This window comes from Cladophialophora carrionii (genome assembly GCF_000365165.1).
Source record: "Cladophialophora carrionii CBS 160.54 unplaced genomic scaffold supercont1.4, whole genome shotgun sequence".
In the NCBI taxonomy this organism is placed as follows: domain Eukaryota; kingdom Fungi; phylum Ascomycota; class Eurotiomycetes; order Chaetothyriales; family Herpotrichiellaceae; genus Cladophialophora; species Cladophialophora carrionii.
The window spans coordinates 1,634,660-1,662,180 of record NW_008481829.1 but is presented as its reverse complement, the minus strand read 5'-3'; the positions used below and the strand labels follow the sequence as shown (position 1 = coordinate 1,662,180).

The window sequence follows — 27,521 nt, the reverse complement described above, 5'->3', positions numbered from 1 at the left end:
CCTTCCCTGGCCTGCCCTGGTCTGTCGCTTCGGCTTGAGGTACAACTCTTCCAAGCGTACGCCCTGAGCATGAGCGTATGTGAAGTCTGCGCCCGTCCATTTTTCTCCTCGTCACGTCAGACTGCTTCGCTTAGGGCTCCTAGCGGCGTACATGTTGGGTTATCTGGTCTGGAACCACCGCAAATCATTCCGCAACCTTGTCCCGTCGTGAAAAGTAGGAAACACGTACTGGGACGGATCCTGATCGTATTGCCAGATAAAGTATTCCATCGTGTTCACACCTCTTCAAAGTACTTCTCATTGTCGCCGCCGGTCCTTGATCCCTTGGGTTTCGCAAGCAACTTCTTCCGGCTCAGCTTGCCACATAACGCGGCCTTGATGCTCGGCAGCGGATCCCTCGCCTCCGGCAACACCAGAAACAGGAACAGAATCGCCACTCCAGCGGTCGCGGGCAGGAAGCTGTAGAAGTAATGTGCCGCAGGGGCGAAATCGTGCGGTAAGGAGAAGATCGCGCAGGCGAGAGCAAAAGGAGCGTATATCAACGCCGTGATGGTCAGGATGCGAGAGTAATCTGCTTGGCGGGCGGATTCTGCGTTGATGGACGTGAGAGAGACGGTGTCTTGGATTTGGCTGACGGCAAGGATGTGCTGAGTCCGCGAGTCGCACTCGGCGCGGTAGTGGTGGAGGTCGATCAACAATGAGCGGTAATCTTCATTTAGTTCGGAATCGGAGGACAAATACGTCTTGATGCGCGTGAGGATGGGTTTGTAGCGGGAGAGCATGGAGTCTAGGTGGATGATTTTGTCGAGGGTCCTTTTCGTCTTGTTTGGATCTACTGTCAGGGATGTGGATATTATTTGTGGTTCGAGCGTGGAGCGGATGTACTCGAAGAAGTTTGTGCATTCGCTGGCGGCAATCTGAAAGGCCGGCCGCATGATTTTGAGAATGTTGCCTTCTGCTGGACTGAGCTGGCCGTCTCGGGCTAGGATCTGCCAGTGGCGACAGAGGTCGTCAAACGGATTGGGACACATGCGCTTGGTTCCACATGCGCGATAGTCATGTTCGGATCTGTTTGTGGGCGGTCTTTGTTCCAAGAAGTCGAGATAGCCGCCTTGAAAACCCGTTACATCGAGGCGTTGACTGGGAGCGTAGGTCCCGTATGACTCGGCTCCTAAGGTGAAGAAGGAGATGGGCGGATCGACGAGGACGACACAGAGCCAGGGGTCGATTGTCTTCTTCATGTAGAACGATATCTTCCGACGGGCAACTGCGACTTTCTGTCTCCCGTGCCTTGAACATACTTCCACCCGCCTCCGGTAGTTTCCTTTGCAGTAGAGCTTTTCAGTGTCGACGTCCTTGCCGCAGTTTGCCGTCATGAATACGCAGGGATATTCGATACTGAAGAAGTTTTTCTGTTGCCGGAGGTTCTGTGACGCGAGTGGTGATCCCGTGTGGCCGTCCCCGGCGCCGCCTGTGGCCGTATCACTTATGTGTGAGGCAAAAAATGCCGGCTCGATATTGAGCAGACTACCGAGCGTATCGACCATCTCCGGATTGACATTGTTGACCATGACGATCCTCCCCTGGACACCCCGTCCTGACCCCGTACCTGCCGATGTGGGCGGCGTTTCTGGCGATCTTCGCGTCCACTCTTTCAGTAGCACTCTCAGCTTTGAAGTGTCTGTCAGGTCTGATGTTCTGAAGCTGGATATGCCGAATTCAAGGAGTATGGCTGCTGCTCGTTGAGGCAGTTGCGGTGATGCCATCCGACTTGCATCAATACCCCATTGTAGAAATTCGTCCAATCCAGCGAGATTGTGAAACCCATGGCTCCGGAGGAAGCATACATAATCTGTGTAGGTCCAGTGCGTCGGATCTGGTGGCGCCATAGTACAGGTGTTGCAACCGTAGACCTGGTTGTCAGGAAACATTACAGCAGGGGCCGCCCAGGATATGTATTGGAACAAGGGCTCAAAAGCTGCGAGCAAAGAGTTTGCTGGAAGACAAAAGATAGAGAGTTGACATGTGTGGCGACTGGCAGACCCGGCTCAAGAGATTATGCATAAGCTTGAAACAGGTTCTTTGATGGATTGCAGCACAATGTTGGCCCTACAATAATATAGACGGCTGGGAGCATCGTGAGCCTTCTGGGGATGACAGCTCATCATTGGTTCGCCTGAACAGGGCTGGTATTTTTAGGTTTGTAGGAGCGAGAGAGCTATTGGCAAATTCCGCCAGTCTCCAGTGTGTCGTGGTAGGATGCAAACAGGTCGCAGGCTTGATCTCGACAATTCGCGGATTGATAGTTTGCGCTACGATCACTCCAGCTATGCTCGGTGCGGCAGCAGGTGCTCGACATGCAGTCTGCGATAGCTCGGCTCGGTATGGAGTACTCCGTACTTCGTCGAGCTTGCCCAATGCGCAGGGGTGCCGGCCGCATACCAGTCACCTGAGGGTGGCATCCTTCGTTGGCGGGAAGGTCCCGCAGCTTGTGCTGCATGGCGAGGAACCGATGCGAACCTCGCTTGACCAGAGCTCGACGGGGTTGGCTGAGGGCCGCATGGGTGGCAGAAATAGAGAGGTGGGTCAAGGATGCGAGAGAAGCTTGTGGGGGAGTCTGATTCCCAGCCACCAAGACATTGTCCCAAACACTGTTTGGCCGAGATACGAAGATGTCGCCATCGTCTGGTCCAATACGGAAAGCATGCGGCTGCACATGCAACTGAGCCTCGTATCATGCGAATCTGGAGCTGGGAGGCACGCGAGAGGGAGAGCAGCTGTCTGTGAATACTTGTACCGATTGAGTTTCGTGGGCCTTGCCCAAACAAGCAGTGGCCCGTGCGCGCTCTGCCAAGCCTTTACTCTCGCTCATGTTTGTCGCGTTTAGACTCGCCGCCGACGAAAGGATCGCATTTACTAGTCTGATGTACTACTCCGATGACGACTCACACTGATGATCCCGAGGCTGCCGCTCGTGCCACTCTTGCCCTCCTCGAGACCAGGCTCCATCGCGTGGAGTTTCTGCTCAGTGGTGCGAGTAACAACGATGGAGTTCCGCCTGCAATTGCGACTCCACGCTCAGGCAGCGAGACACTAAGGGCAAGATTGGATGCTCTCGAGGCTGGAGTTGCAAAACTGAAGAGACTGGCTGGGACTCCAGGGACGGTAATACGAGATATTGAACGTTTGGGTGAGAGACGTGGAGGGATGTCACCGCGTCATATGCCCGTTCTGACTAGGTTTTCCAGCATCCACATTCCCAGATCTCTTTGCTCCCACTGTCCCAACACACAACGGTGTAAAGTCGGAAGAGCTGAGCACACTCGCTTCGATCGTCCTTGCCCATGCTTCGCTATATCCCGAAACCGCCTCCAGATTGTCCTCGTTGCAGACGCTGCACGTCCCACCAGCAGAGCAAAGTTCCGAACTGGTATCGTTTGTGCCCAGGCTTAGGCAGCTAGATCGAGAGGAGCAACGATTACAAGACGAGGCTCGGGAGCTGCGAGAGCGCAGTGCCAGATGCCTAGAATGGTGGGTCAAGGTGGGAGTAGTAGGAATGGGCAACGTATGGCAAGACTGGGAAAAACGCATGGCAGACGTGGAGAGACATCTCATACGTTGGGAACGACGAGCAAAGGAAGAGCAAGGATACCTGTGAGAATGACCAAACTTGCACCAGGCCGCCACCACAGCGTGCATCTCAGCTGTCGAGATTCCTTGGACCCTTAGCACGGCAACACTTGGATCCGAGTAGACTCGGGAAAATCACATACGTCTAATAGTCATCTGACTCTGTGAAGATGTGCTCGAGCCTCTACATGCGCGAGAACGTCGCAGGCTGTCGGCTCGTGGGAGCGAGCCACAAGGCACCCTTGATTCGATGGCAGCTGCCTGACCTATGCACCTCTTGCCCTTCAGCCCTGGGTGGTTCCAGCAAATGGTCAATGGAAGAAAATGCCGCTTGGACATCGCTACGAGCACAGAGTACGGAGTACACTGTTCCGTACTCTCGCAGGCAAGGTGGCGTGTTCCTCGACGACGTCGGCGATGAAAGAGCAGCTGCACGGTATGCAACCACTTCCGGGTGTGGCTGAGTGATCGCTTCGCAGGCCCAAGACCCATTCGAGGAAGCTGCGTGTGGCGGTGCGATCAACGCATCTGTGGAGGTGTTAGGATTGGTCGAGAACAATGGGATCAGTAGCCGTCAGGGGTAAAGGCCAATGGAGGCGGGCCAGTGGGTCAGGGACAGGCTGGTCACCCCCAGTTTCATCTCAAAAGAAATGCGAACGGAGAAAAGGACATCCGGGTATCATAGCCAGACTAGCCATCACTCTGAGGCTCTTCATGGCGCCGAAAGTGGAATTCATGATGACCGAAGAGATGAGCACAGCCTGCAAACATGTCGACTTGGTTCGGCATTTCTCTGCACGTCAGATTCTTTATTTACCAGAAAGAGTGTGCCACAAAGCGCTTGTGCCCGCCGAGCGCGTGGCCAGTGCAACTTGCGCCCTAACCATGTAGCCAACCGTGGTCCGAGGAGGCAAGGTGAAGTACTCAAGCTAAAAAAGAGGCGTTGGTTAGCAGGTCAGTAGTCGAGCAAATCCAGACGCGCACCGGGGACGCGACGGGCAGGGATAATAGGCGGCGGTCAGCAGCGTAGAAGACGGCAGTCAATCAGCTGCGCCTGTGGGAATTGCTCCGGACGCAGCTGCTCTTGGAAAAATTGAAAATCTCGAGACGCAGGCAAAGACCCAACTTGGTTCGATCAGCAAGGGCGGGGGCCAGCCCCACAAGACCCAAGTGAAACGTGTTGCAGTTGCAAGGCTCCCTGAAGCTCCCTGAAGGCTTGTGTCTTACCCGAAAGGTACAGGGCTTCCCTAGCTAGGCGGCGTCCCGCAGGCATTCCCCTTGCGTTGGGGCCCTTCCACCCACCGCCGCACCACGCCAGTCTTTCCCTCCCTCCTGAAGTCGATTCCTCGCTCCTCAAACACCAACGACCTTCTTTTCAACCACCACCACCAGGCCAACTTTCAACCGACACTCGTTCAGGCAACAATTTACAATCATCCGACACTTGCTTCCCCAGGCACACTTTTCCCTCAGATTATTCCATTCTTTGTCGATCATTAAAGCTGCTCTTTCACAGACCGTCGTCATTCTCCAATCGTTAGCCACCTTCTGTTCCTTTTCTTAGCCGCCAGTGACAAGATATTCGCCTCCCACAGCCTCTCGATTGATCGGCAAGTGTGTTGTTTGCCTCGTCTAGCCTTCGATCGACCCTCCATCCGGCACACGCCATAACAGAGGAACGCTCCGACACGGCCACATTCACGCTACGCGCACGAACCCTCAAGTTTGGGGTCATCTGCGCCCAGATCAAGTCCTTCCAGCCCACGACTGGACTTCGACGTCGCTCAATCCCCAACCTCGACGCTCAGCGGCCTAATAACCGCGTGACTCAATCACTCGGTCGACGTTGAGCTAGTCTTTCGAAGAATCACCGCAACAAAGAACCTCGAGGCCTTTATTTGACCCTTCATGCCCCCATACGGATCACTGCACTCACCCTCGCTCAAGAAAACCAACATGCTGGAAGCACGAAGAGGAGGTCGAGTTGACTTTGGCTACATTATCGGAGACCCATTCGCGCTGGCCACAATCTCGATTGCACTGGTAAGGGCACTCTAGCTTTGACAACGCGCCGGACAAGCCGACTGACAAAGGGATGCAGCTAGCTTGGTTGATTGCATTCGTGTCCTCAGTCATTGCCGATATCCAGGATCCCTTTCCAAAATATGCCTGGTGGACGGTCGCCTACATGCTCTGCTGCATTGTCGGCATCACGGCTGTGTTTGCAACCAACTCGACTCAGACCTACAGCATTGCGGTATGCCTAGTCAGAAACCCCGAGTGATTTCCTGCTAACAAGGATAGATTGTTGGATACCTCGCTGCTGGTCTGGTGATGACAACGTCTGCAGTCAACTCCCTTGTTTATCAACCAGAAGGCGCCATGGAGGCGGCCGCCGCAGGCCACATCTTGCTCTCCATGGTTACGGTGAGTGTCGTCCGCGCTAAATCGGCCTCACTCGCGCTGACTGAGCAGATTGTATGGATCTTCTATTTTGGCTCCGCTCCGGCAGCGGCCCATCGCGAGTTCATCGACCAATTCGCCCTGCACAAAGAAGCACGCCAGTCATTCCGTGGTGCGCCGCAAAATATGACCAATGTCTACGATCGTCCGCAAACCACTACTTCTACTCAACCGCCTCAGATGTACACATCTGCCCAGTTGAGCGGCTTTGAGACATCCTCTCCTGTTTCAGGCTACCCTGGCGGACCTGCAGGAGCGGCGGCTCGGTCCTCCTCACAACCCATGCCAAACCCGAGCAGCTCCGCCGCACCAGCACCCGAAGTCGCTCCACCTACTGAATATCCCTACCGCGCTAAAGCCATTTACAGTTACGAGGCAAATCCGGATGATGCGAATGAGATCAGCTTCAGCAAACATGAAGTTCTCGAAGTCTCCGATGTAAGCGGCCGGTGGTGGCAGGCTAAGAAAGAAAACGGCGAAACAGGCATTGCGCCCAGCAATTATCTGATCCTGTTATGAGCGGTCCAGGAGGAGGATTTGAGCAGATTTCGAAGAGATTGTGGGTGACAACTCGACGTTACCCTAATGACCGGCTTTGACGACATTTTGTTATTTTCTCTTCTGTGCACATGATTTTCTGGCTGGGCTGAGGCGGTGACGCGACGCCCGGACGCCACTGAGGTTGTGCGATGCGAAGCCGCCTCCGACAGATCCTAACTGCGCCCAAGCGCAGGACTGTGATCCCGGTTCAGGCAACTTTTGTGACTTGCTATTTAACTTGGCTACGAACGGTACGGATTGGGGATGTCCGCAAGGACCTGTACAGGCGTTACGGCGCGAGCCAGGACGAGGCTGAGCGGTCTAAACGACCATGGTCTAGGGCGATGGAAGCTCTTGGAGAGTTTGGACTGGGAGATTCCACCCTTGATCATCCGCCTTCCGCTCTAAGATCAGACCAGGACGACGACAAACAAGGAATATTGGTCGGGAGTAAACCGCTGGCTAGGATCGACATTGGAAACATGATTCTTTGTGTGTGCACATACACGGTGGTTGGCTGGCATGTGACCAAATATGGATGCTTATCATCACTTCCGAGTCTCAAGGCTTGGGGATGGACGCACTCTGGGAAAGCTGGAAATGAGAATGACATCGCTTGGATGTGTGGCTCCTGTTTCGAAAAAAAGCTGGGCTGAAATCAAAGTTCGAAGATGAGAAAGAGAACAACACTGTAGCACAAAAAACGCAAGCGTCTGGAAACTCGGAACCTCGAGAAAGGCACTGGTTTCGCCATATCCCCCTCCCGCCCCCCTCTCTGCTCAGCATCTGCTCGGCCTCACTTCCGGTGTCCTCATACCCGGCCTAGTTGAGTTTTACGATGCGATTATGATGTGCGTGAAGCAGTACGAGTTTGTGATGCAAGTCTGTCATCAGATTTGCGGTGCAATGTATCTTGCTGGAAGGCCCAACTTGGTGATGGCGTGCAAAGACGGATAGGCGCAACCTGGGGGCCAGCCAGTCTTGACTCGAATATCATGAGGATAAAATCATTCACAGCAATACTGTAATTAGCACACGCTTGAACTGTTCGGAAATGATCACGCGGGAGGTGCAGGAAAATGTGGTATGAACAAAATGTACCCTTTTTTCTCTATTCAAACAACCTGAGGTATCTCGTTTCGCTTTGACTGAAGGATTCACAAGACTAGTATGAAACACAGAGAACAACTCATTATCGGGGCGGCTCTGGCATCGCTAAAGGTGTTTGAAGCGGCGCGCCCCGGCCAGCATAAGCTCCTGGATTGTAACTCGTGTCATAAGCATGGATTCCCAGTCCACTGTGGTTCAGGGGGCTTGTAGGCGTCTGGGCAGGTAGATGGGCAATGTCGTGGTCGTGGTCGTTCTGCCGAACGGGTGCATAGGCGTCGTCCAAACTCGTCTTCTGATATGCATACTGCTGCCTGCCGCCGCCCGGCTGATCATCCAAGTCGTCGTCGTCATTCCGCATATTACTCGAAAAGTCGTCTTGGGTCTGAGCAGAAAAGTCATTCTTTCCACCCATGCCAGAGCTGCCGACTGGCAGATTCTCCGGCATCATCCCCGTTCTCTTGAATGTCATAACCGCTCGGAAAGAGATGAATGCGGTTGTAATGAAGAGGACCATCTCAAAGACCCCAAACACAATGATTGCTTCGGACAGCTTGCAACGGCCCGGGCTGCCATATTTGAAATTATCGCAGCCTGATTTGCCTTCGTTCTCTCCTTCTCCTTTGCCCGAGGAGACGTAGCTCGCCACGGCTGCCCAGGCTGACAGCCACAGGAGCACAGAGAAGGAGTCGAGCGAGGCGAAGGCGTAGACGTTGGCAAAGCGACGGGCGCGGGACCACATGGGGACCATTACTTGGTAGATCAGGATCGGTATCGTGAGCCAACACTGCATGGGGGTCTTGTGTCAGTGGCCTGCATTGACTGAACGGGCAGAAACACGTACGAGGGCAAAGTACCAGCCCACCCGTCCATCGGTCGAGCCCGGTCTCGTTAACAAGGCAATTGTGAGCACCCAGCAGAGGAAAAGTGTGCCCGCCTGGCCGAAGTGTATCAAGTGTTTGATCTTTCCGAAATGATCCAGCTGGAGCCTCATGTTGACTGCAGCGTGCAATGATGCGGTCGGCTGAGGGAGAAGAAAGGACGGATTTCAGCTGGTATATCCTGCCAGGCGCAGAAAGGCTGGCCGAGTGTTGCAATCGCTTTGCCTTGCCTGTCTGTGTCACCTTGGAGTGTCCACTCGAGAAACAGGCGGCAGAGGGTTTGTCTTCGCAGGACTAATAATATCACCCTTTGTGGAAGGAACGACTCGCCGAAGAGGAGTGAAGAGAAGGAACGATACTGTACTGGTGATCAAAGGAAAGAATGAAACCTGACTAGTTAATGCTAAGGCATGAGCTGAAGGCAGGAATACGGAATTCAAGACACAGCAGCGGGAAACTGAGACGCGAAAGTCCCTGAGGCTGAGAGCCGAGAGCGACGTGCGCGAGTGAGCGATTGCGGTGGCGCAGTTCTAGCCGTTCAGTCACGTCGGAGACTCGGTAAGGCTGAACACACAGTACGGAGTACCGGGTACATGTTCTCATTATTCCTTTGTTCTAAGTTCAGGGTCCATATCATGCGCCTGTTCGCGGCCTTGGTTCCAGTGCTCGTTGCTCACAAGAGAGACATTCATGTCGCAGGAAAGGCATGCGCACCATTGTGACTACTGCGTCGTCGCCTCGTGAAAGTTGGTTGAGTGACTGTGAAGGGAAGCCATTTCGTGCCATTCGACGGAAACAGTCACGGACAATACGATTTGAGAAGCACTTACTAACAGGAAGGCGATTGTGCTGCTTGCCTTCATATACTCATTGGTGAATTCCTGAGGCAAACGGACCCAATAGCCTTGTGCTACGTACGAGGCACGCGGATCAAAGAAAGGGGCTTCCCACTGCAGGTACAGAAGGGCCATGCAAGCAATGTTCGGCTCGGTGGAGAAGGAACAATGCAGGTTCCGGGCTAGCTGCACTGGGGAAGGCATCCATTTGGACATGCGAAAGGACGACGCCTGATCAACCCTTCGTGTTTGCCTCCAAATTATTTGCCCCAACTGTGTTTCTAGCAAGTGCCACGCTGTTAAGGTCCGTTAGCGTCGCCGGCGCTTGCCCTCATCGGGCTCGCGGCTGCATCTTTGTGATTGCCGATTCGTCACTTCCCCGTCACTAAAACGAGCCCACCGCAACTGCGCTTGGGAATTATTTTTCAAAAAGGCCCCTTCGCTTCGTTTCTGCTTTGTTTCTTCCTCCCATCAACCAAGTTCATCCGTCCACTGATCACAACCCGAGCTCTTCTTTGAACCATCTCTGAATCTAGGGCACCAAGCTACCCTTTCCACCCCTCCGTCAATTGATTCCCAAGGCAGCCGCTAGCTACCTGAGTCACGTTTCCCCTTCACAAGTCCCATCCCGTCACTTTTGAGTCAACAACAACTTGTGCCTCAGCCACAATGTCTTCTGCCGTGGACAACCTCGCCGAGAACCTCAAGAACGCCAGTGTCGAGGACACCTCCGCTGCCAACAACGAGGGCGTTCTTGCTTCTGCTGCCGAGGGTCGTCGTCTCTACATTGGGAATCTCGCTTATGCGACCACTGAGGCGGAACTCAAGCAGTTCTTCTCCGGTTACGATGTGTATGCGCCATCTTGTCATTTTGCGTCGATCTGTGGTACTGACCTGCTTGGATAGCGAGTCAACCTCGATTCCTGTCAACCCTCGTACCAACCGTCCCGTGGGCTATGCCTTCGTCGATCTGAAGACGTCCGAAGAGGCGGAAAAGGCCATCTCCAACCTGTCTGGTCAGGAGATCCTCGAGCGCAAAGTCTCGGTCCAGCTTGCGCGCAAGCCGGAGCACGGTTCTGGTGCCGAGGGCGCTGCAGAAGGGGCCGAGAACGCCGAGCAGAAGCGAGCCTCCGGACGCGGTCGTGGCCGTGGACGTGGCCGAGGTGGTCGTGGCCGTGGAGGCGCAAGAAACACCACCGTATGTCACCCTACCGACCGGACGCGGAGATTGGATGACTGACCAGATTTCAGGAGGGCGCCGCTCAGGAGACAACTGACCTTGCAGAGAACCCACTGCCTTTGACCGATGTCACTGCCGATGCGAACAAGGCCGCTCCTGCTTCCGACGCAAAGTCTCGCACTCCCCGTCCTCCCAAGCAACGTGGACCTCCCGAAGACGGCATCCCATCGACCACCAAGGTCATGGTCGCCAATCTGCCTTACGATCTTAGCGAGGAGAAGGTGCGGTTCCCAGACCAACTTCCACGGGTTCTTGCTAACATCCGCTATAGCTCAAGGAACTTTTCGCTGCCTACCAGCCCAGCTCCGCCAAGATCGCGCTGCGCCCCATCCCACGCTTCATGGTCAAGAAACTTGCCGCCCGCAACGAACCTCGCAAGGGTCGTGGCTTCGGCTTTGTCACTCTTGCTTCGGAGGAGATGCAGCAGAAGGCTGTGGAAGAGATGAACGGCAAACAAATCGAGGGCCGTGAAATCGCGGTCAAGGTCGCCATCGACAGCCCAGGAAAGGAAGACGGCGCCGAGGCCACGGAGAATGGTACCAATGGTACCACCGAGGAGGTGGCTGCCGCTTAAATCACGGCGTCAAGCACAACCAGTAACCCACCAGAGTTCAAGATGGAGACAACGGTATTCTTTTAGTGAGGCATACTCTTACAGGAAGGGGAAGGCTTGACTGCTGTTTCCACTCCTTGCAGAGTCGCCAAAGACTGAAGTATCGGAACGATAGTCAATGGGGTTGATGGACAGCCAGCCAATACGACACCATATCTTTCTTGCCCAGGTGGCTGTATCTCCCAATACACTAATAATATGCTTGCAAACATTTCCTGGCCGCAACTTTGTGAATCTCGACGGGATTGAGGTGGTGTCCTGTTGAGTCAGGTGTGACGCATCGGCAGCAGGGATCCAGGGATATGGACCAGGAGACTGAGGTTGAGAGGACTCGTAGGCTGTACCCGATGTGGCTCTTTGGCGAATGTGTCCTTCTGCAGCACTCTCGCACGAGAGTGCTTGCAGTCACCCGATCCCGCGAATCCGATTGCTTCTTCCCCAGCTCGGCCAGGCATGACCTGGGTTCTCGGAATACAGCGACTGACAAAAGCCCTAGCATTATGCAGCGACTGAGTTGAGTAAGATGCAGAGGACTAAGAATTCAACCACTGAAACGGGCAATACTTGCGCCGACGCTCATTGCTCGCTTCGCTGATTCCCGGTAGGGGACCGAAGTAACATTTCCCAGAATGTCGCTCGAACTTACGTGGCCGGGACAAAGTGGGCGACGAGGCTGACATAATGCCATCTGCAGGTTTGTCCTTGACGGTTGAGTGCAGATGATCGATGCGCCGTGTGAAGAAACGTGTCCAAAAGTTTGAGCCGGGCTGCGTGGTTTGTTCGATGGCGGTGATGCGACATTCATGCTGTCCTGTCGCTATTGTCGGAGACATCACGGCCTCGCACCTGGAGACAGAGACATTTTCCTCGGCGCGCTTCACAAGTGACCAGCTTCCATTTCATTTGCCAGTAAGCACGGGCTGAATTCCTGCCATACGCAGTCTTTGCAAAGTGGACCAGGTACTTACGAGGCGCTCATTCTATGCATTCAGCATGTCGTCACAGTGAACAGTATTTCAGCCACCAGACTTCTCCTCTCAGTGGTATGGCTTATCGATCTGCCTATTCTGTAACACCAACATGCGGCAGTGCGGTAGTGCGGCATCCGGACATCCAGTACCAACATCATCCAATTGCTCGACATGCTAGGACGAGACGAGTTTGAGCGATACGCACACTCCGGCTTGCGCGGAATCTGGCTTGCGTGTGCGTGGGCCGTGTGCATCGACGTTGCTCGCTCTCGCCCACGGCATGCTGGAAGTGTCGGTACAGAGCTCGACGACTATAAAGCGTCGGTATCGCTCTGAGAAGCCCAAGATGGACATCAACCACAGATCCAGGACCAGATCCACGCACAGTTGACTGTGTTTTGAAAGCTCTACATACGGTCACCTCCTCCTGTACCGATAACTGCTCGCTCGTAATCACCCAGCACACAAGCACACAGTTCCATCTCGCTCACGCCATCACGAAAATGGTGCATCCCGCGACAGCGCCGAAGGATGCTCCCAAGACATTCGACTTCATTGTCGTCGGGGGTGGCACCGCTGGATGCGTCGTTGCTGGTCGCTTGGCCGAGAACCCCAGGGTCTCTGTGCTGGTCATTGAGGCGGGTCCCAAGTACGTCCCTCTTCTCGCCTCGCCGGAGAACCGAAGTGATGACTGACTGGCTGGCTCAGCAACACCGACGAGATCCCCGAGATCTCGACCCCGGCTCGTGCCTTTGAATTGAGAGGCAGCAAGTACGATTGGGGCTACAAGTGAGTTCCCCAGCAGGTCTTGGACGGGGCGACCACTGACGCCAATGCAGGACCACCATGATCGACCGCCCCGATTATACCCGTGTCGAGAAGCCCAACACGCGCGGGAAGATGCTGGGAGGATCAAGCGGAGGAAACTACTTCACCTGGGTGCGAGGTAGCGCTGCCACATTCGACGACTGGGCCGAGTACGGCACCGACGAATGGAACTGGGAAAATACCAAGGACTACTTCAACAAGTCAGCCACCTACCACGACGACGAGGGCCTGTATCCCGCCGCCCTGGCGAAGATTGGCAACCAAGGCGGTCCGCTGCACATCTCGCACTCAGACCTCGTCCCGGAGATCAAGCCCTTCCGCGACGCGCTGGAGAAAGCCTGGGTCAATAAAGGCCAGGAGTTGACAACTGACGTGTACAGCGGCGTGCAGAAGGGTCTGTTCAAGTGCGTCAACAGCATCTACAAGGGCAGACGGTCCACGGCCGCCGTCTTCATCGAGGGCAAGGAGAACGTGACGCTCCTGTCGTCGACCATCTCCAAGAACCTGGTGCTCGAGAATGGCAAGGCGGTGGGCATCACCGTCATCGGGCCCGACAGCATGGAATACACCTTCAACGCCAAGTACGAGGTCGTCGTCTCGCAGGGTGTGTTTGAATCGCCCAAGTTGCTCATGCTCTCGGGCATCGGGCGCAAGGCGGACCTTGAAGCCTTGGGCATTAGAACGGTCGTCGACTCCCAGCACGTGGGCCAAAACCTGCTGGACCACCCCATCCTGTCGCACGTCTTCAAGATGAAGGACGGCTACGGCCTCGATAGCCACCTCCTCCGCGCCGGACCAGAGAAGGACGGTGCCGTTGCCGCGTACCGCAAGGACCGTACCGGCCCCTACAGCAGCGGATTGCTCGAGCTGGTTGCCTTCCCTCGCGCGGACGAGTGGTTCAACAACAGCAAAGAATACCGCGAGTATAAGGCCAAGAACGGCGGCGTCGACCCCTTCGGCCCGGGCGGCCAGCCGCATTTTGAGGTCGACTTTGTGCCCATGTTCTCCGACGCGTTCCAGTGGCAGTGAGTATTCCGTCAATTGCACCCCCTTCACATCCCATGTTCCCATACCTCATCTGTGGGACCCGAGCTGACGACATGTGTTCTGTCCAGCTTCCCCACCCCGCCGCAAGGCGACTATCTCACCGTGATCGTTGACCTCATGCGCCCTCTGTCCCGCAACGGCGAGGTGCGCCTCCAGTCCACCGACCCAGCCGAACAGCCGTACATCAACCTGAACTTCTTCTCGCACGACCTGGACCTGATTGCGCTGCGCGAGGGCGTCCGCATGATCGACGACATCGTCATGCACGGCGACGGCCTCAAGGACATCATCGAGGGAGACTATCCCTGGCCGATGCCGCGCAACAGCGACGAGGCCATGATACGGCAGATCCTCGAACGGTCGCAGACGGGCTTCCACCCGTGCGGGACGTTGAGGCTGGGGAAGAGCATCGACCAAGGCGTCGTGGATCCGAAGCTGCGCGTCTACGGCACCACTGGACTGAGAATCATCGACGCGTCCATCTTCCCCATCATTCCGGATTGTCGGATTCAGAGTGCGTTTTCCTCCCTGTCCTCCACCGGAGGCTCGTGCTCATACTGTCGGTGCTGACACACTCACAGATGACGTGTACATGGTCGCCGAGAAGGGCGCCGACTACATCAAGGCGGAATATCCAGAGCTGTTCACGCAGGCCGGCAAGGGCGAGTATGACGTGTAGGCTTAGAACGCGACTCGATCCGCGTGGGTTATATTACAGGGGTGGTTAAGGGGTGGGTTAAAGGGGTGGCTAAGGGACTGAGTGAATGAGTGAGTGACTGCTGGCTACTAGTTTGTTTAATCGAGCGGACGCCCGTCCCGCGCCTGAAGACGACGCAAGTTCTTTACTCGCAAACCTCGCATTTTTCAGAAGATGCCGTCGACGTTGCTGCCGTTGAAGAAGTAATACTGTACGTACACTCTTTCCTTGGCTGAGCGGGTTTCCCGAGCTATACATCCGTCCATCCGTCCGTACAATATATATATATGATATGCGATATGCGATATGCGATATACTATTTCGATTTCCTGATTTCTGATTTCTGATTACTTCCTTACCCAGTGATCTACATCCCAAGACGGATTTCCTTGATCGCACCCTACTGTACGTGCCCCCTTTTCTGGAGCGGCACGACGAAATGTTGTAGGCCTATGTACATAGTAGCCACGGGTTGTCTCCGGGGTCTCTGAATTGAGAACAGCCATGCAACTCCGGGCATCCACCTCCTGCCTGCCTGCCTGTAGTCGGGTCGCTAACAGACTGTTTTACCCAGGATGTATGTAGCATTTAGTAGCCGCCGATCTGCGTCATTAGTCAGTAACGCGTGGGTACAGATGTAGATCAACGACTGTGCGTGCGGAGGATTGAAGCCCGCGCTCAAACAGCGGATACTAACGACTGTGTGCGGAGGACTGAAGCCCGTCCGCGCTCCGTGTACAGGCAACTGAGGTGAGGGCTACGGGAGAAGGCGGACCCGGATAATTACGGTATGTACATAGCATGCCGGCTTGTTTTCAGCTCGTACGCTTCATAGGTGAGGTAGGTACATCTGAACTGCAGACTCTGCCGATAAGAGACTGTTAGTAAACCCCGTGGGCCAAGCTGGCTTGTACTGTATGTATACCTACTGTAATGCCTACCGTATTGGAATCGGGCTGAACAGGCTACCCCGGCCCGCCTTGCTGTTGGGTGATTGAATGACCGACTCATTGGCTTTGAGGTCGCCGTCTTTCTGTGCTCCAGATCGCTCATCTCCCAGCCTTGGCCAATTGAGAACAAAAGAACACAGAACACAGCCCACAGAGCACCAATACCAGCGACGTCAAAATGTAACCGCTTGTTCTCCTGCCCATGCCGTGCCGTGCCGTGCCGCGTGCTTTCAACAGAGCCCCGTTCCATCAGCCGAACCGGGTGGTGTTGTTCGGGAATGCGTCCACCAACGGGTCGAACGAATCATTCCCGTACGCGTCTCCGCCGTAGTTGAGGTATCCATTCACATACTGGTTGACTGTGAGTCAGCATTTCGACATCCCATTTTCGCGGGAATCCACGCGTTTCGGTCGCGGAGTGTTTAAAAATCGGCATAGCCGCCGTCCGTGGAGGGCAGCAACTCACCGGTTGCGTGGGGAACTTGCTCAGAATCGAGCTGCTGTTCCCGAAGACCCAGACCGTCTGCATGCCCATGATCATGTGTTGGAGCTGCGTCGTCATCAGCCATCAGTCTGGACCAACCCCCAACGTAGACGTCTTCGGGTCTGGAGCAGGCACTCACAATGTGACAGTGCATCATCCACGCGCCGACATCATCTTCTGTAACGCGGATCCGCCACGCCCGCCAGCCGGACGTGTAGTTCTTCTGACCCGATGTGGCGTACCTGTACAAGATCGTGGTATCACGGGGGGCCGGTGTGTAGTTTTCAAAGTGTACTTCATTGGCCGTTGCATTGTAGGTGCCGTTTCTGTGAGATATCAGGACTCCGGACCTACACAGATGTGGAATAAAAGGGCATGGGGTGCTCAACGTAAGTCGTTGCAAGGTTCATGTCAAGAGGGAGTAGCGGTGCGAGCGAGATCAGAAACAGCATCCTCTCCACAGGATGGATGCGATGCTGTCGTTATGCGGGGGGGTTCCATGTCCAACTTCTCAACTAACCCTCGCAGCTCGGAGGTGGGAAGGATTTCAATTCGCCATCGGGAAAACTCACCCAGAACCCAGATCGAAATAATGCTTCCCATGAGCATGCATAGGATGGAAATCCCACCCGCCCGTCGGCCCGGAGTTGCTTAGCCAGACGATGTCGAGCACCTCGCCAGGTAGAGCAGGGAAGGCGTTGCTATATGGATCCCAGCCGCCATTCTGCAACGCGGCGGTATAATTCGGCGTTTGTCCAGTAGTGTAGAGCTGGACAAGGTAGGGGGCGCTGTTGTTAGATTCGCGTTGAACCGTCTGCCAGACTAGGTTGTTCTGTCTGCAGAAGCGTCAGCCCGTTTTGATGTGACAGGTTGGGGTCGAAGCGTACGCCCATTGCAATGTCCCATTAATCGTCCCGTTGACGAAGGCACCAACGCGGATGACCTGCTGCATAGTAATATAGATCGTTCGCGTCACCTCTGACAGCCTGGGGAACGGTTCAGCTGGGTTCAGCGCCTCGAGAGAGTACTCGGCCCAGCCGGTCACGTTGCGAGATAGGGTAATCGGTGGTGTTGTAGGCAGACTAGGCGGGAGGTTCGTGGAACGGTTGACAATGTCATAATGTAACAAAGCGTATCCGGAAACGTTGTTGGGTCTCTCTCGATTTTCGTATCGGACCCAAAAATCTGTTCTGTTGCCCGCTGCTGCGAGCTCAGTTCTCGTCTTTGCCCGGAGAAGGATACTGAATCGTTGCCCGCTGCCGAGCTGAACACGATCAGTACTCCACGGCTTGGTGTATGAACCGTCCGCCTCAATAATAGTCAAGTTCGAATGGTTTTCAATACCGATGGTGACGAGGGAGAGTGCTGTGGCGCTGATGAAGCGAACCCGATACACCCGCCCAGGGACGAGGCTGATGACATAGGGAGTGCACGACGCCTCAGAAGCGTTGCTGAACGAAGAATTCCCACTGAAGCCATTGATGGAGATGGCCTCCGCTTCACCAGACCACCGAAAGGGATTGGCAACAAGACCCTCCTCTATCGACGAGTCGTTCCTGGGAAAATAGTCTTGGATGAACAGTGATAGATCCTCGTCATAACTGTACGGTGGGGCCTTGTTTTGCGCTTCCCCGACGATAACAACACCTTGGGCAGTATTGGACTGGAATCCTACGTGGGAGTGATAGAAGAAAGAGCCGGCGTCCCCGATCTGCGGTGTGATGGAGTAATCGAAGAACTCACTCGGAGCGATAGGCCATTGCGAGACCGCAGGTGTCCCGTCTGAAAACGGCGAGGTCCTCTGTGACAAGCCATGCCAATGCTTATCCATACGTGCTTAGCTAACTTCCCACACGCCCCAGGTATCAATCCAGATATGCATGACGTACCACAGTAAGATTCTCATTCTCGATCCTGTTGTAGACTCTCACCCATGTTGTGTAATTCTCCCTGAGGAACAACTGTCGGGTGTTGGCATCCGACGCTCGGAAGACAACGAAGCGTAACGGGCGGGTTTGGGCTGAGAGGAGTACTCACAGGTGGGCCGGGGCTCGTGCCATTGAACACCACGGAGTATCTGGTTTGACAGTTGATGCTAATGTTTTGCGCCGTGGCAACAAGCACATAGTCTGGAAAGGCTTGCGGACCCGGCGCAATGGCAATTGTCACCGGCAACCAGAAGAGCAGGAGTTGAAGTACTGTGAGAAACATCCTGAATACAACTGATCAGACGCAGAATTCTCAGCGTAAGATCCACAGGAGATGCCGGACTGGATCGGCAGCGTGCTGGAATGATATTATCGAGGTCTTCTCCTCAGGCCCTGCTGTGTAGGAGTTCTATGGTGTAGGTTGGCGCAGGACCGGAAACATCCTGGCTCTAATAGGTAGTTCGAATACGATAGAGACAGTCGCCCGTGCATAAGTACTTGTCAGTGGACATGTACACCTACCTCGTTCCATGGTCCGTGGATCTGCAATCTGACGGTCAGGCCCCCACCAATGCCTGACCTGTTCGATACTGACAGGAGAGTATCTGACGCCGGGCCCAAAGGCATCCGCTGACTGCCGATGCGTACACAAGCAGCCCATCATGGCAGGTTAATGGAATTTCGGCAGTGAATGAGATGTACGGAGCAGAATTGGGTGGGTGAATGGATGCATGAAGAGAAATACGACGGGAAACGGTAGGCACGTGACCACCACGCGTGTGCTTCACAGCCAGTGTTTAGTGCCATTCACGTCTCTCAGGTCAAGGTCGTGTGCCCGCGGTGTTGTATCATGGAGATGTTCCTGTTGAAGAAACATGTCCTCGTCGTCATGTGCAGAGATTCTCGTACCAGAAACTTAGAGAGACCGTGTCCAGGGCGCATGATTTGGCAGTTCAGGTGGGTTGGTCGCTCCAAAATGCTCTCTGTAGACCATGATTGAAGTCGGATCTTCAACTTGCTTTGAGCATCATCGGATCCATATGGACAAGGTCACCAGATTCCAGGCGAGATAAAACGTGATCTGTCATCAGCTTGATCGATCCATTGCTGCTATGAATATGAGTATCTTTCAAGCTTCTGTGCGGTCGAGACAGTACGGGCTATCACACGCGACTGTTCCCAGATATTCGCTGGCGGCGGCGATCACGTCAACTCTCACGGGCCGGCGACCGCTCCGTGCGGTTTACCCAGGACTGGATACTGGGTAAACGTCCCTTCGGGGGTTGGGCTGCCCAGACGGGTGGCACGGGTGGCTTGAGCGCCCCTGAAAAAGAGGATCGGGCGTGGCCGGGGTCGCACTACAGCAAACTGGACCCTGAAACGAGGGCCCCGGTTGGCCCGTAACGGGACAATGGAGCCTGCAGATCCGCCTGGGTTGCCAAATTTCTATTCACCATCGATGCCAGATCCAATGCAGCCGAAACCCACACGTCCAGGCGCAGGCACAAATCAACGTCACCCAGGACTCAGCAGATCCCAAGGAACAGGAAGAATCGAGGTCAGCAGTGACCGACGGCGACGAGAGCGACTCTGGGCTCTCCACCTGCACCACCAACAACGCACACACTGGCACCTGGCTGCTGCCCACATCTCGCACATCGCTGCTGCCCACCGAGGTACCTCGTCCTGTGCCTCAATTCACCGTCTCTTCACTTGGCTTCGAACTTCAAATCCCCTTCACTCTCACCGATGATCTTGCCTTGAGCACCATACCGTCTACATCTATCATATCGTGCATATTCTTCAGTCTATCAGTCATCTTGCTACGATCACCTCGGCAGACACACACGCAAACGTCATAGCGTGCTTCTCCAACATTGCTGCCGCTTCTATCTTCACGAAACACTCCATTGTGTCTTCACGGCTCGACTTCACTTCCCTGTCGCAAGGTCTTCGCCTCCCGATTGTCCCGATGGCTGCCCGGTCTGCGTCTCCCACCCATGCCTTTGACCCCACGCCGGCACTCGAGCATGACCCAGACCATTATTCTCCTCTCACACAACCTCGAGCCATGGGTCCGTCGTTCGAATTTAAAGGCGTTCGTTTCTCAGATCCCCCCTCCTTGCCGATACAAGGTCGCCACTCGATAGCCACCGATGTCCCACTGCTTCCTCCTATACCGTCTGCGAGCCAGCTGCCCAGGCACTCCTTCCAAAAAGCAACCTCAACGCCTGCGGTGGACATCACTGCATACATGGAACAATGTAGGCTGTTGAACACGCAGCTCAGGCAGTCCCACGAGAGCGAGCGGAAAACGTGGGAAATAGAAAGATCCGCGCTCAAGGCGCGCATAGCAGAACTGGAACAAAAACTCAGTCGGACTCGAGAGCCCAAGAGACGGTCGAGCAATGATTCCTCCACGGCCAGTCTTCACTCCTTCAGATCGAATTCCCTGCCTGTTGCAGCCAATGGCAAGCCCCGCCAGCGCATCTCCCCGGAACCGACAATCACAGAGCCGCCTGTGTGGAAAGGACCGGAAATTACTCCTCCAGTGACAAGAGTCTTCAGCCACGACGAGGAAGGCAACCATCTGCCAAGCATTTCGGAAGACGATGCACTGCCGGCTCTATCCAAGGAGACGTCTCCATCGTCAGCCGCGCCAGAGAATGTCCCGGTTCCAATTGAACAGGTTGACAAGACACTCGACGGAATCACGCTCAAGTCAGCCGCGTTGACCTCTTCCTTTGACAAGGAGATCACCAGTCCACAGTTCGCTAGTCCCGCACGGTCTCCATCACCACTGCCCAGAAAGGAGGATCCTATGAGACTCGACGTGGGCACTCTGTTGTCTCCTCTGGATGACAAACTGAAGCGACACGCTGGCCATACGCCCATGGCTTTCGATGGCACCCTCTCCTCTGACTCTGCGAGTGCGATTTTAACACCGAAACAGGAGAAGCCTTTTGCTCCTGCTCCGACAACGCGTCCACCCCTGCGGCCATCCGAGGACTCCGACTCATATTTCTCATTCTCCTCTGCGAGGGACGAGAGCAGGAAGGAGAACCATCAAGAGGAGCCGCAGCCGGTCTACGAAGCGCACGATGACCCTGCCTTGAAGGGACCTCTGATGCTTGACCCAAATGCCAAGACCGTAGAATCGGCCAGTTTCCTTAACTCGCTTGACGCTAGGCTCATCGAAGAGAAAAGGCAGCAGGAGAGAGCAGAGTCGAAGTTGGCCGGGTCCCAGGAGGAGCCCAAAACAAACGATCAACAGGGAGAATCGTCTACTACTGACGACGAGATGCCCCGGTTGAGAATGAAGAACAGCATGAATTTCGGCAGTGCGTGGGGTGGTCATGACCCTGGGCGCATGCTATAAGTTCACAAAGGCATCTGTTTCCTTTTCTTGGCGACCATTGCGCAGGAGTGAGATTTGACTTTATGCCAGCGAGGAGGTTGAAAAAGCATGGTGGCGCTTGGACATAAAAGCTCTCTGAAGGGTATACCCGAAAAGCATTGCGGAGACACATTTATGCGCCCGGTCGAGCGCAAGCTCATTCTTCAATTCATTATGGGTGACGGGGTCAATCCAGGCTCACCAAGAGACACTGCGAACCCGCTGAGATCTTAGAGGGATGCGACTCAGCCTACAGGATGCATCGAGATAGGTTAGATTCGGTTTACTGAGATATATATTTTTTGTTGTTCGCATGTACTCCCGAGGCATTAGATCAATGGCTGTCATTGACAAGAATACTCCACCTTCCGAGGAAGTGCATCGTGCGACCTCAGGACGTTGACTTCGACAATGAGAGAGGGTCAGCGAGGGACGATGCCGTGGATACGAGTCTACAGCTAGTAGCATGTCTTCTCTGCGCCTCAAAACGGTTCTCATGACCCTGGGGAGCAGCTTTTCGCGAATTTTGCCCTTTAAGGAATGAAGCTACATTTGAGGCTCTTGACGTCTGCGGCCGTAGGAGTCCTGCAGCTCGCAGAATGCAGCCCAGACAAGCAGCTTGCACGGCAGTGTGGCAGGAATTGCCGCTGTGGCTGTCCGCTAAAGGCACGAGTCAAGCCCTACACTTGCCCAGGACGCGGTAATTCAGCAGCGCCAAACGCTCTCCAGTTAGGCAAACAATCAAGCATTCCAGGGCGTGCTTGTCTACTGGGTACAAGTGCGGAAAGCTCGCTTGTCTGAGGCGGCACGAGACCGGCGCGACCGGCACGCCTGACGGGGTTATGCTATCTACTCGCGTTGCGGGACGAATACTTACAGAGCTTGTACAAAGTAGCTAGCACACGGCGCGATGACCAGGCTTGCTCAGATTGGAGCTGACGTGGTTGGCTCCATCTCGGGCGGCAGGTCTCGAGGACAGAGGCACGGACAGGGAAAGACCACGAGGCCATCGCCGGCTCGATATTGGGCTGCCGCTCTATTGTGTAATTCGACTCTCGAGCTTCTTGTCGGAGTGGCTGCTGCGGCTCGTATTCGACGGTGGGAAGCGTCAAGAGGTGGTTTTACGCGCACATTAGTCACCCAACACCGCATGCCCCATCTCGGGTCATAACGAAGACGAGCAAAGTACAGGATGTATATACTGCTTGATGGCTGCTGAGCCCGCGATGCTGGCGACGCTATCACAACCGCTCCCACCTGGTCTCGAATCCTCGGTATCCCTGACATACAAACAGCCCCCGATACAATGCCGTCGGACGCGCCGTCTCCTCCTCCTTCTGACTCTCCTCCCCCACCATTCAGCGAGACCGAGAGGTCTTTTGACGAGAAGCAGGATGCGCTGGGCGCGGAGACAAAGGTGGGAGGTTAGTTCCCTGGTTGACTGTTGCTCAACCCCCAACGTTCGCCCATCGCAGGGCAAGGCATGACATGGTAAGTCAAGGATTGACACAAGCGCACACCAGACGACGGCCGTGTCAACATCACGATTCGCGAAGTCAACGACCTGCTTGCCCGCCAGATCGAACAACTCCAGCTGTCACGCGTCCAGGAGAACCAAATCCAGGCGGACACAGAGGCAACGCTCGCCGTCCCCGATGCAACAACCCAAGCCCATGCCCTCCTCGAAGCAAGTCGCAAGTCGTCGCGTGTTCCCCCGCGCCTGAACGTCGTCATCCAGGTCGTCGGGTCGAGGGGCGACGTACAGCCCTTCGTAGCCCTGGGCCTCGTTCTCAAGACCCGGTACGGACACCGCGTCCGGCTCGCCACGCACGCCACGTTCAAGAAGTTTGTTGAAGAGAATGGGCTCGAGCACTTCGACATTGGCGGCGATCCGGCAGAGCTGATGGCGTTCATGGTCAAGAACCCGGGGCTGATCCCGGGAATGAAGTCGATCAAGGAGGGGGATGTGGGAAAACGACGGAGGGGCATGGCGGAGATATTGCTGGGATGTTGGAAATCGTGCGCCGACGCTGATGAGGTGGACGAGGGACGCGAACAAGAGGAAAGTGGCAAACCAGCAGCACCCAAGAGAAGGCCATTCGTTGCACACGCTATCATTGCGAACCCGCCCAGTTTCGCGCACATTCACTGTGCGGAAAAGCTGGGTGTGCCGCTGCATTTGATGTTCACGTGAGTTACCATGCGCTCGCTGTCGCCCTGGTCCCTTTGCTACCGGCAGCGCTGATGATGGGCACCGGGTCTCCAGAATGCCATGGTCTCCGACCCGCGAGTTCCCGCAGCCAATCGCCAATATCAAGTCGTCAAAGGCCAGCAGGAGCATGACCAACGAGATGAGCTACACGCTCGTCGACATGTTGACCTGGGAGGGCCTCGGCGATCTGGTCAACAAGTTCAGAAAGGAGACCCTCGGTCTGCCTATCCTGTCGCAGGCCGCGGCCACGGACATGCTCCATCGCTTGCGCATTCCGTATACTTACTGCTGGTGAGTCAACGGCTTGTCTCTTTGTTTTGGTATCGCATGACAAGCCGTCTCAGACAGAGGGGGAGAGAGAGCTCAGGGCTGATATGGCGGCCACAGGTCTCCGGCGCTGATCCCCAAACCGAAGGACTGGGGCCCACACATCACCATCGCAGGCTTCTACTTCCTGTCGCTGGCGTCGCACTACCAGCCCGAACCGGCTCTTGCGGAATTTCTCGCCGCCGGGCCGCCGCCAGTTTACATCGGGTTCGGATCCATTGTCGTCGACGACCCTAATGGCATGACCGAACTGGTCTTCGACGCCGTCAGGAAAACTGGGCAGCGCGCCCTCGTCTCTAAGGGCTGGGGCGGTCTCGGGGGCGACGACCTAGGCCTACCTGCCGACGTCTTCATGCTCGGCAACGTGCCTCACGACTGGCTCTTTCAACACGTCTCGTGTGTCGTGCACCACGGCGGCGCCGGCACCACAGCAGCCGGGATCGCGCTCGGAAGACCCACGGTCATTGTGCCGTTCTTCGGCGACCAACCCTTCTGGGGCGCAATGGTTGCTCGCGCCGGTGCAGGACCTACCCCCATTCCGTCCAAGGAGCTCACGGCCGATCGTCTCGCGGACGCCATCCTCCAAGCCCTCAAGCCCGAGACATTGACGCGTGCGAAGGAACTAGGCGACCTGATCAAAGAAGAAAAGGGCACCGAAGTTGGGGTCGCTAGCTTCCATGCCCAACTCAACATAGAGAACCTCCGCTGTGCGCTCGCGCCGTCACGCCCCGCCGTGTGGACTGTCCGGACAGCCAAGTCGAAGGGCCGCACAGCCGCAGCGGACATTAGACTCAGCGCCTTCGCGGCCACAGTGCTGAGCAACGAAGGTCTCCTCGACGTCAACGCCTTGACAACCCACCGCCCGTGCGAATACCCGAGCGACTACGGCGTCATGAGCGCTCACGCATTGGGGCCCAACCCCGTTCTCAGCACGGCAGGCGGCATCGCCTCCAACATGATCCACATACCGATCAACATCGCGAAAGCATGGGGCGGACTAGTGTACGAGCCGTACAAGGGCGCCAAAGCCGACGGGCTCAGGGGATTCGGCAAGGGCCTCGGCAGGGGTCTCGGACACTTTCTCTTCCCCCAGCGAGACATGGTGGTTGGGCACGGTGCGGCGGGCGTCCGTGTGGCGTACGACGCCATCAAGAGGAAGTTGGGCGGTGATTCGACGCTCAGCTTCATCCTCGCGACGCGCTACGTGGAGGGGTTCGAGGACGTGCAGAAGTCGACCGAGGAGGAGAGGGCCGTGGTCATTGCGCGATGGAGTGAGCTCGGCCCGCCCGCGCTGAGGGCCACGACCAGGAGGAGTAAGAGTAGGAGTAGTGCGCCTTCGGGGGCGAGCACGCTGGCGACGAGTGCGAGTGCGAGTGCGAGTGCGAATGTCAGTCCCAGTCCTAGCCTTTCGCGGCTGACGAGCCAGACGAGCACGAAGAGCGCGAAGAGTGAGAACAGGTTGTCGCGGCTGTTCAGCCATTCGAGGGCCGCGAGGAGTACAAAGAGTGAGGTGACGCTGGTGCGTGATGCTGCTGCTGGTGAGACGAGCGCGAGCACGAGCACGAGTACGCCTCCTCCGTATTCGCATGCGAATGAGACCGGGCAAAACGAAGGCAAGGGATCGGCCGGTCCGTGATCTGTCTGTCTTGGGAGATATTACTATCGAGGTTCAAGAACAAGGTACATAGGTGAATAGACAAGCAGGTAGGTAGGAATGTAGGTAGGTAGGTAGGTAGGCATGTAAGCAGACATGACAAGCGGGGTGTATAAGATGGGATCTTGAACCTATCTCCATCACATTGTTGCCCTGTTTTTTTCCTTTTCTACCATCTACATATTCTCCTGTCCTCGCTAGCTAGGCCTCTGCCGATTAATCATCACACGCCGCGTGACGTCTTCAGAAGCCCATAAGGACATCTCTACCAGTCTGGCGTCACCAGTCTACAGTGCCACCGCACTACCATCCCTTTAGGTAAAGGTCCAGTATGATGCCCAGTGGTGCGCCCAAGTGGTGCTGTACCAAATCGGGCCCTGGGGATCTGGTCAGCATTGCATTGGACTATGTAAAAATAAATCGTCGAAGTGGCTTGTACATATTGAAAGTGGATCAGGGGGTTTCGAATTCCAGATGGAGAGTGTTTGTCTACCTAGCTTCGAGGCGACGAGGGCGGCGGTCGCGGCTCACTACTCATTCTGTCTGGTCAAAGATTGCTGTAGTCGGTGGCTCTGCTGGTCTACGGCATGGACTTGTGTATGGTCTGGTGGTGTTCAACATGGACTTGCATGTGGTCTGCTGGTTGGTTGCTATCTCGAGGCATCCTGGACGGTTGCCACTAGCGGTGGAGAGAACACGAGCTGGTAGAATGGCATCACGAGGCACACCGATTGACCTGTGCCTGGCTTGCTTCTTCGGTGCTGCTCAACATGGTTGCTTGAGAACGAAAGTCGGTGTGGTGGTCCGTCGCATCATTGCCGTCAACCATTGCCTCTGCGCGACATGCAGTTGGGATGTTGTTAGTCGGGAGAAAAGTATCTCATTTCAAGACTCGATGCCATGTGACATTTTGGAGGAAACATATCAAGCATCCCAAGGCTGCTTGGTCGTAAGCTTCACGTCCCAACAAATGATTGTATTGTTCTCCAGGCTCGCTTCCGATACAGCACTAAGAAGAATTGCATTGCTCAGAGATTATCCCTATTGGCCAGGGTCGAGCGAGCTGAATCGAAATCTCTTCTTGGCAGTCTTCGACAGGGCGGAAGGCTCGCTTCTTAGCGAGAAACAAGAACAATTCGCGAGGCGCACCGAAACCGGTACAGGTGCGAACGTGTTCAGACTTTGGTCCAAAGCCAAATGTTCGTGTATTTGCAGCTTGTGGGCGAACGTTTCCCCTAAGGACCGGTCCCAAGCAAATCGGCGCGGAAGGAGTTGGGTGGTGAAACTTTGGGGTCGGTCCTTTTGAAAAGGCTCGGAGCCATGCATATGCCAATTCGGGACAGGCTTCTTCGTGAAGGCTACACATTCATCCACTGGGACTCTTGCACGCCAGGCGTCTTCGTCTCCTGGACGCCCTCAAAGGTCGAGAGACGGCTTGATACGAGGCGATTGCATAGCCTCACCTGAGATACGCCGAGCCTCGACGAGGACTCGGCAAGAGTCTGGATAGGAAACCATGGTATAAACAGAGGAGACGTACCGCGATCGATGAGATGGTTGTGTCCATCTTCTTCTTCTTACACAACCCATTCATCAGTCGGCGAGCCTGCGAAAATTAAGATGCTGGCTCTGGGTGCTTCACTCGCTACTGCCTTCCTGGCAAGCCTAGCCACGGGCACCGGCGTTGGCGCTCCTCTTCTCAAGCGAAGTAACCAG

The 27,521-nt window shown here is 55.4% G+C and overlaps 9 protein-coding genes across 9 annotated transcripts; 6 read left to right on the top strand and 3 right to left on the bottom strand.

The window, feature by feature from the left end:
• Positions 1-275: 275 nt before the first annotated feature.
• G647_05265 (uncharacterized protein) lies at positions 276-1,889 on the bottom strand (the record flags this gene model as incomplete). The annotated part of the gene is made up of 1 exon (XM_008729596.1): positions 276-1,889. The coding sequence occupies one exon, from the start codon at positions 1,887-1,889 to the stop codon at positions 276-278; it is 1,614 nt and encodes a 537-aa protein (XP_008727818.1).
• Positions 1,890-2,937: 1,048 nt separating this feature from the next.
• On the top strand, positions 2,938-3,658 carry G647_05264 (uncharacterized protein; the record flags this gene model as incomplete). The annotated part of the gene is made up of 2 exons (XM_008729595.1): positions 2,938-3,190; positions 3,249-3,658. 2 exons carry the CDS (start codon positions 2,938-2,940, stop codon positions 3,656-3,658), a joined length of 663 nt encoding a protein of 220 aa, XP_008727817.1.
• A 1,880-nt stretch (positions 3,659-5,538) lies between these two features.
• Positions 5,539-6,612, top strand: G647_05263 (uncharacterized protein; the record flags this gene model as incomplete). The annotated part of the gene is made up of 4 exons (XM_008729594.1): positions 5,539-5,673; positions 5,732-5,887; positions 5,935-6,057; positions 6,106-6,612. 4 exons carry the CDS (start codon positions 5,539-5,541, stop codon positions 6,610-6,612), a joined length of 921 nt encoding a protein of 306 aa, XP_008727816.1.
• Positions 6,613-7,825: 1,213 nt separating this feature from the next.
• Positions 7,826-8,734, bottom strand: G647_05262 (uncharacterized protein; the record flags this gene model as incomplete). Its single annotated transcript, XM_008729593.1, has 2 exons — positions 7,826-8,527; positions 8,585-8,734. The coding sequence occupies 2 exons, from the start codon at positions 8,732-8,734 to the stop codon at positions 7,826-7,828; spliced, it is 852 nt and encodes a 283-aa protein (XP_008727815.1).
• Positions 8,735-10,126: 1,392 nt separating this feature from the next.
• On the top strand, positions 10,127-11,271 carry G647_05261 (uncharacterized protein; the record flags this gene model as incomplete). Its single annotated transcript, XM_008729592.1, has 4 exons — positions 10,127-10,308; positions 10,364-10,655; positions 10,709-10,918; positions 10,969-11,271. The coding sequence occupies 4 exons, from the start codon at positions 10,127-10,129 to the stop codon at positions 11,269-11,271; spliced, it is 987 nt and encodes a 328-aa protein (XP_008727814.1).
• A 1,513-nt stretch (positions 11,272-12,784) lies between these two features.
• G647_05260 (uncharacterized protein) lies at positions 12,785-14,835 on the top strand (the record flags this gene model as incomplete). Its single annotated transcript, XM_008729591.1, has 5 exons — positions 12,785-12,930; positions 12,990-13,070; positions 13,121-14,134; positions 14,225-14,670; positions 14,738-14,835. 5 exons carry the CDS (start codon positions 12,785-12,787, stop codon positions 14,833-14,835), a joined length of 1,785 nt encoding a protein of 594 aa, XP_008727813.1.
• A 1,217-nt stretch (positions 14,836-16,052) lies between these two features.
• On the bottom strand, positions 16,053-18,498 carry G647_05259 (L-ascorbate oxidase; the record flags this gene model as incomplete). The annotated part of the gene is made up of 7 exons (XM_008729590.1): positions 16,053-16,154; positions 16,270-16,353; positions 16,427-16,613; positions 16,860-17,123; positions 17,175-18,109; positions 18,177-18,248; positions 18,325-18,498. The coding sequence occupies 7 exons, from the start codon at positions 18,496-18,498 to the stop codon at positions 16,053-16,055; spliced, it is 1,818 nt and encodes a 605-aa protein (XP_008727812.1).
• A 1,689-nt stretch (positions 18,499-20,187) lies between these two features.
• G647_05258 (uncharacterized protein) lies at positions 20,188-21,594 on the top strand (the record flags this gene model as incomplete). The annotated part of the gene is made up of 1 exon (XM_008729589.1): positions 20,188-21,594. The coding sequence occupies one exon, from the start codon at positions 20,188-20,190 to the stop codon at positions 21,592-21,594; it is 1,407 nt and encodes a 468-aa protein (XP_008727811.1).
• Positions 21,595-22,918: 1,324 nt separating this feature from the next.
• G647_05257 (uncharacterized protein) lies at positions 22,919-25,787 on the top strand (the record flags this gene model as incomplete). The annotated part of the gene is made up of 4 exons (XM_008729588.1): positions 22,919-23,036; positions 23,136-23,802; positions 23,879-24,115; positions 24,212-25,787. 4 exons carry the CDS (start codon positions 22,919-22,921, stop codon positions 25,785-25,787), a joined length of 2,598 nt encoding a protein of 865 aa, XP_008727810.1.
• Between the last annotated feature and the right edge of the window lie 1,734 nt (positions 25,788-27,521).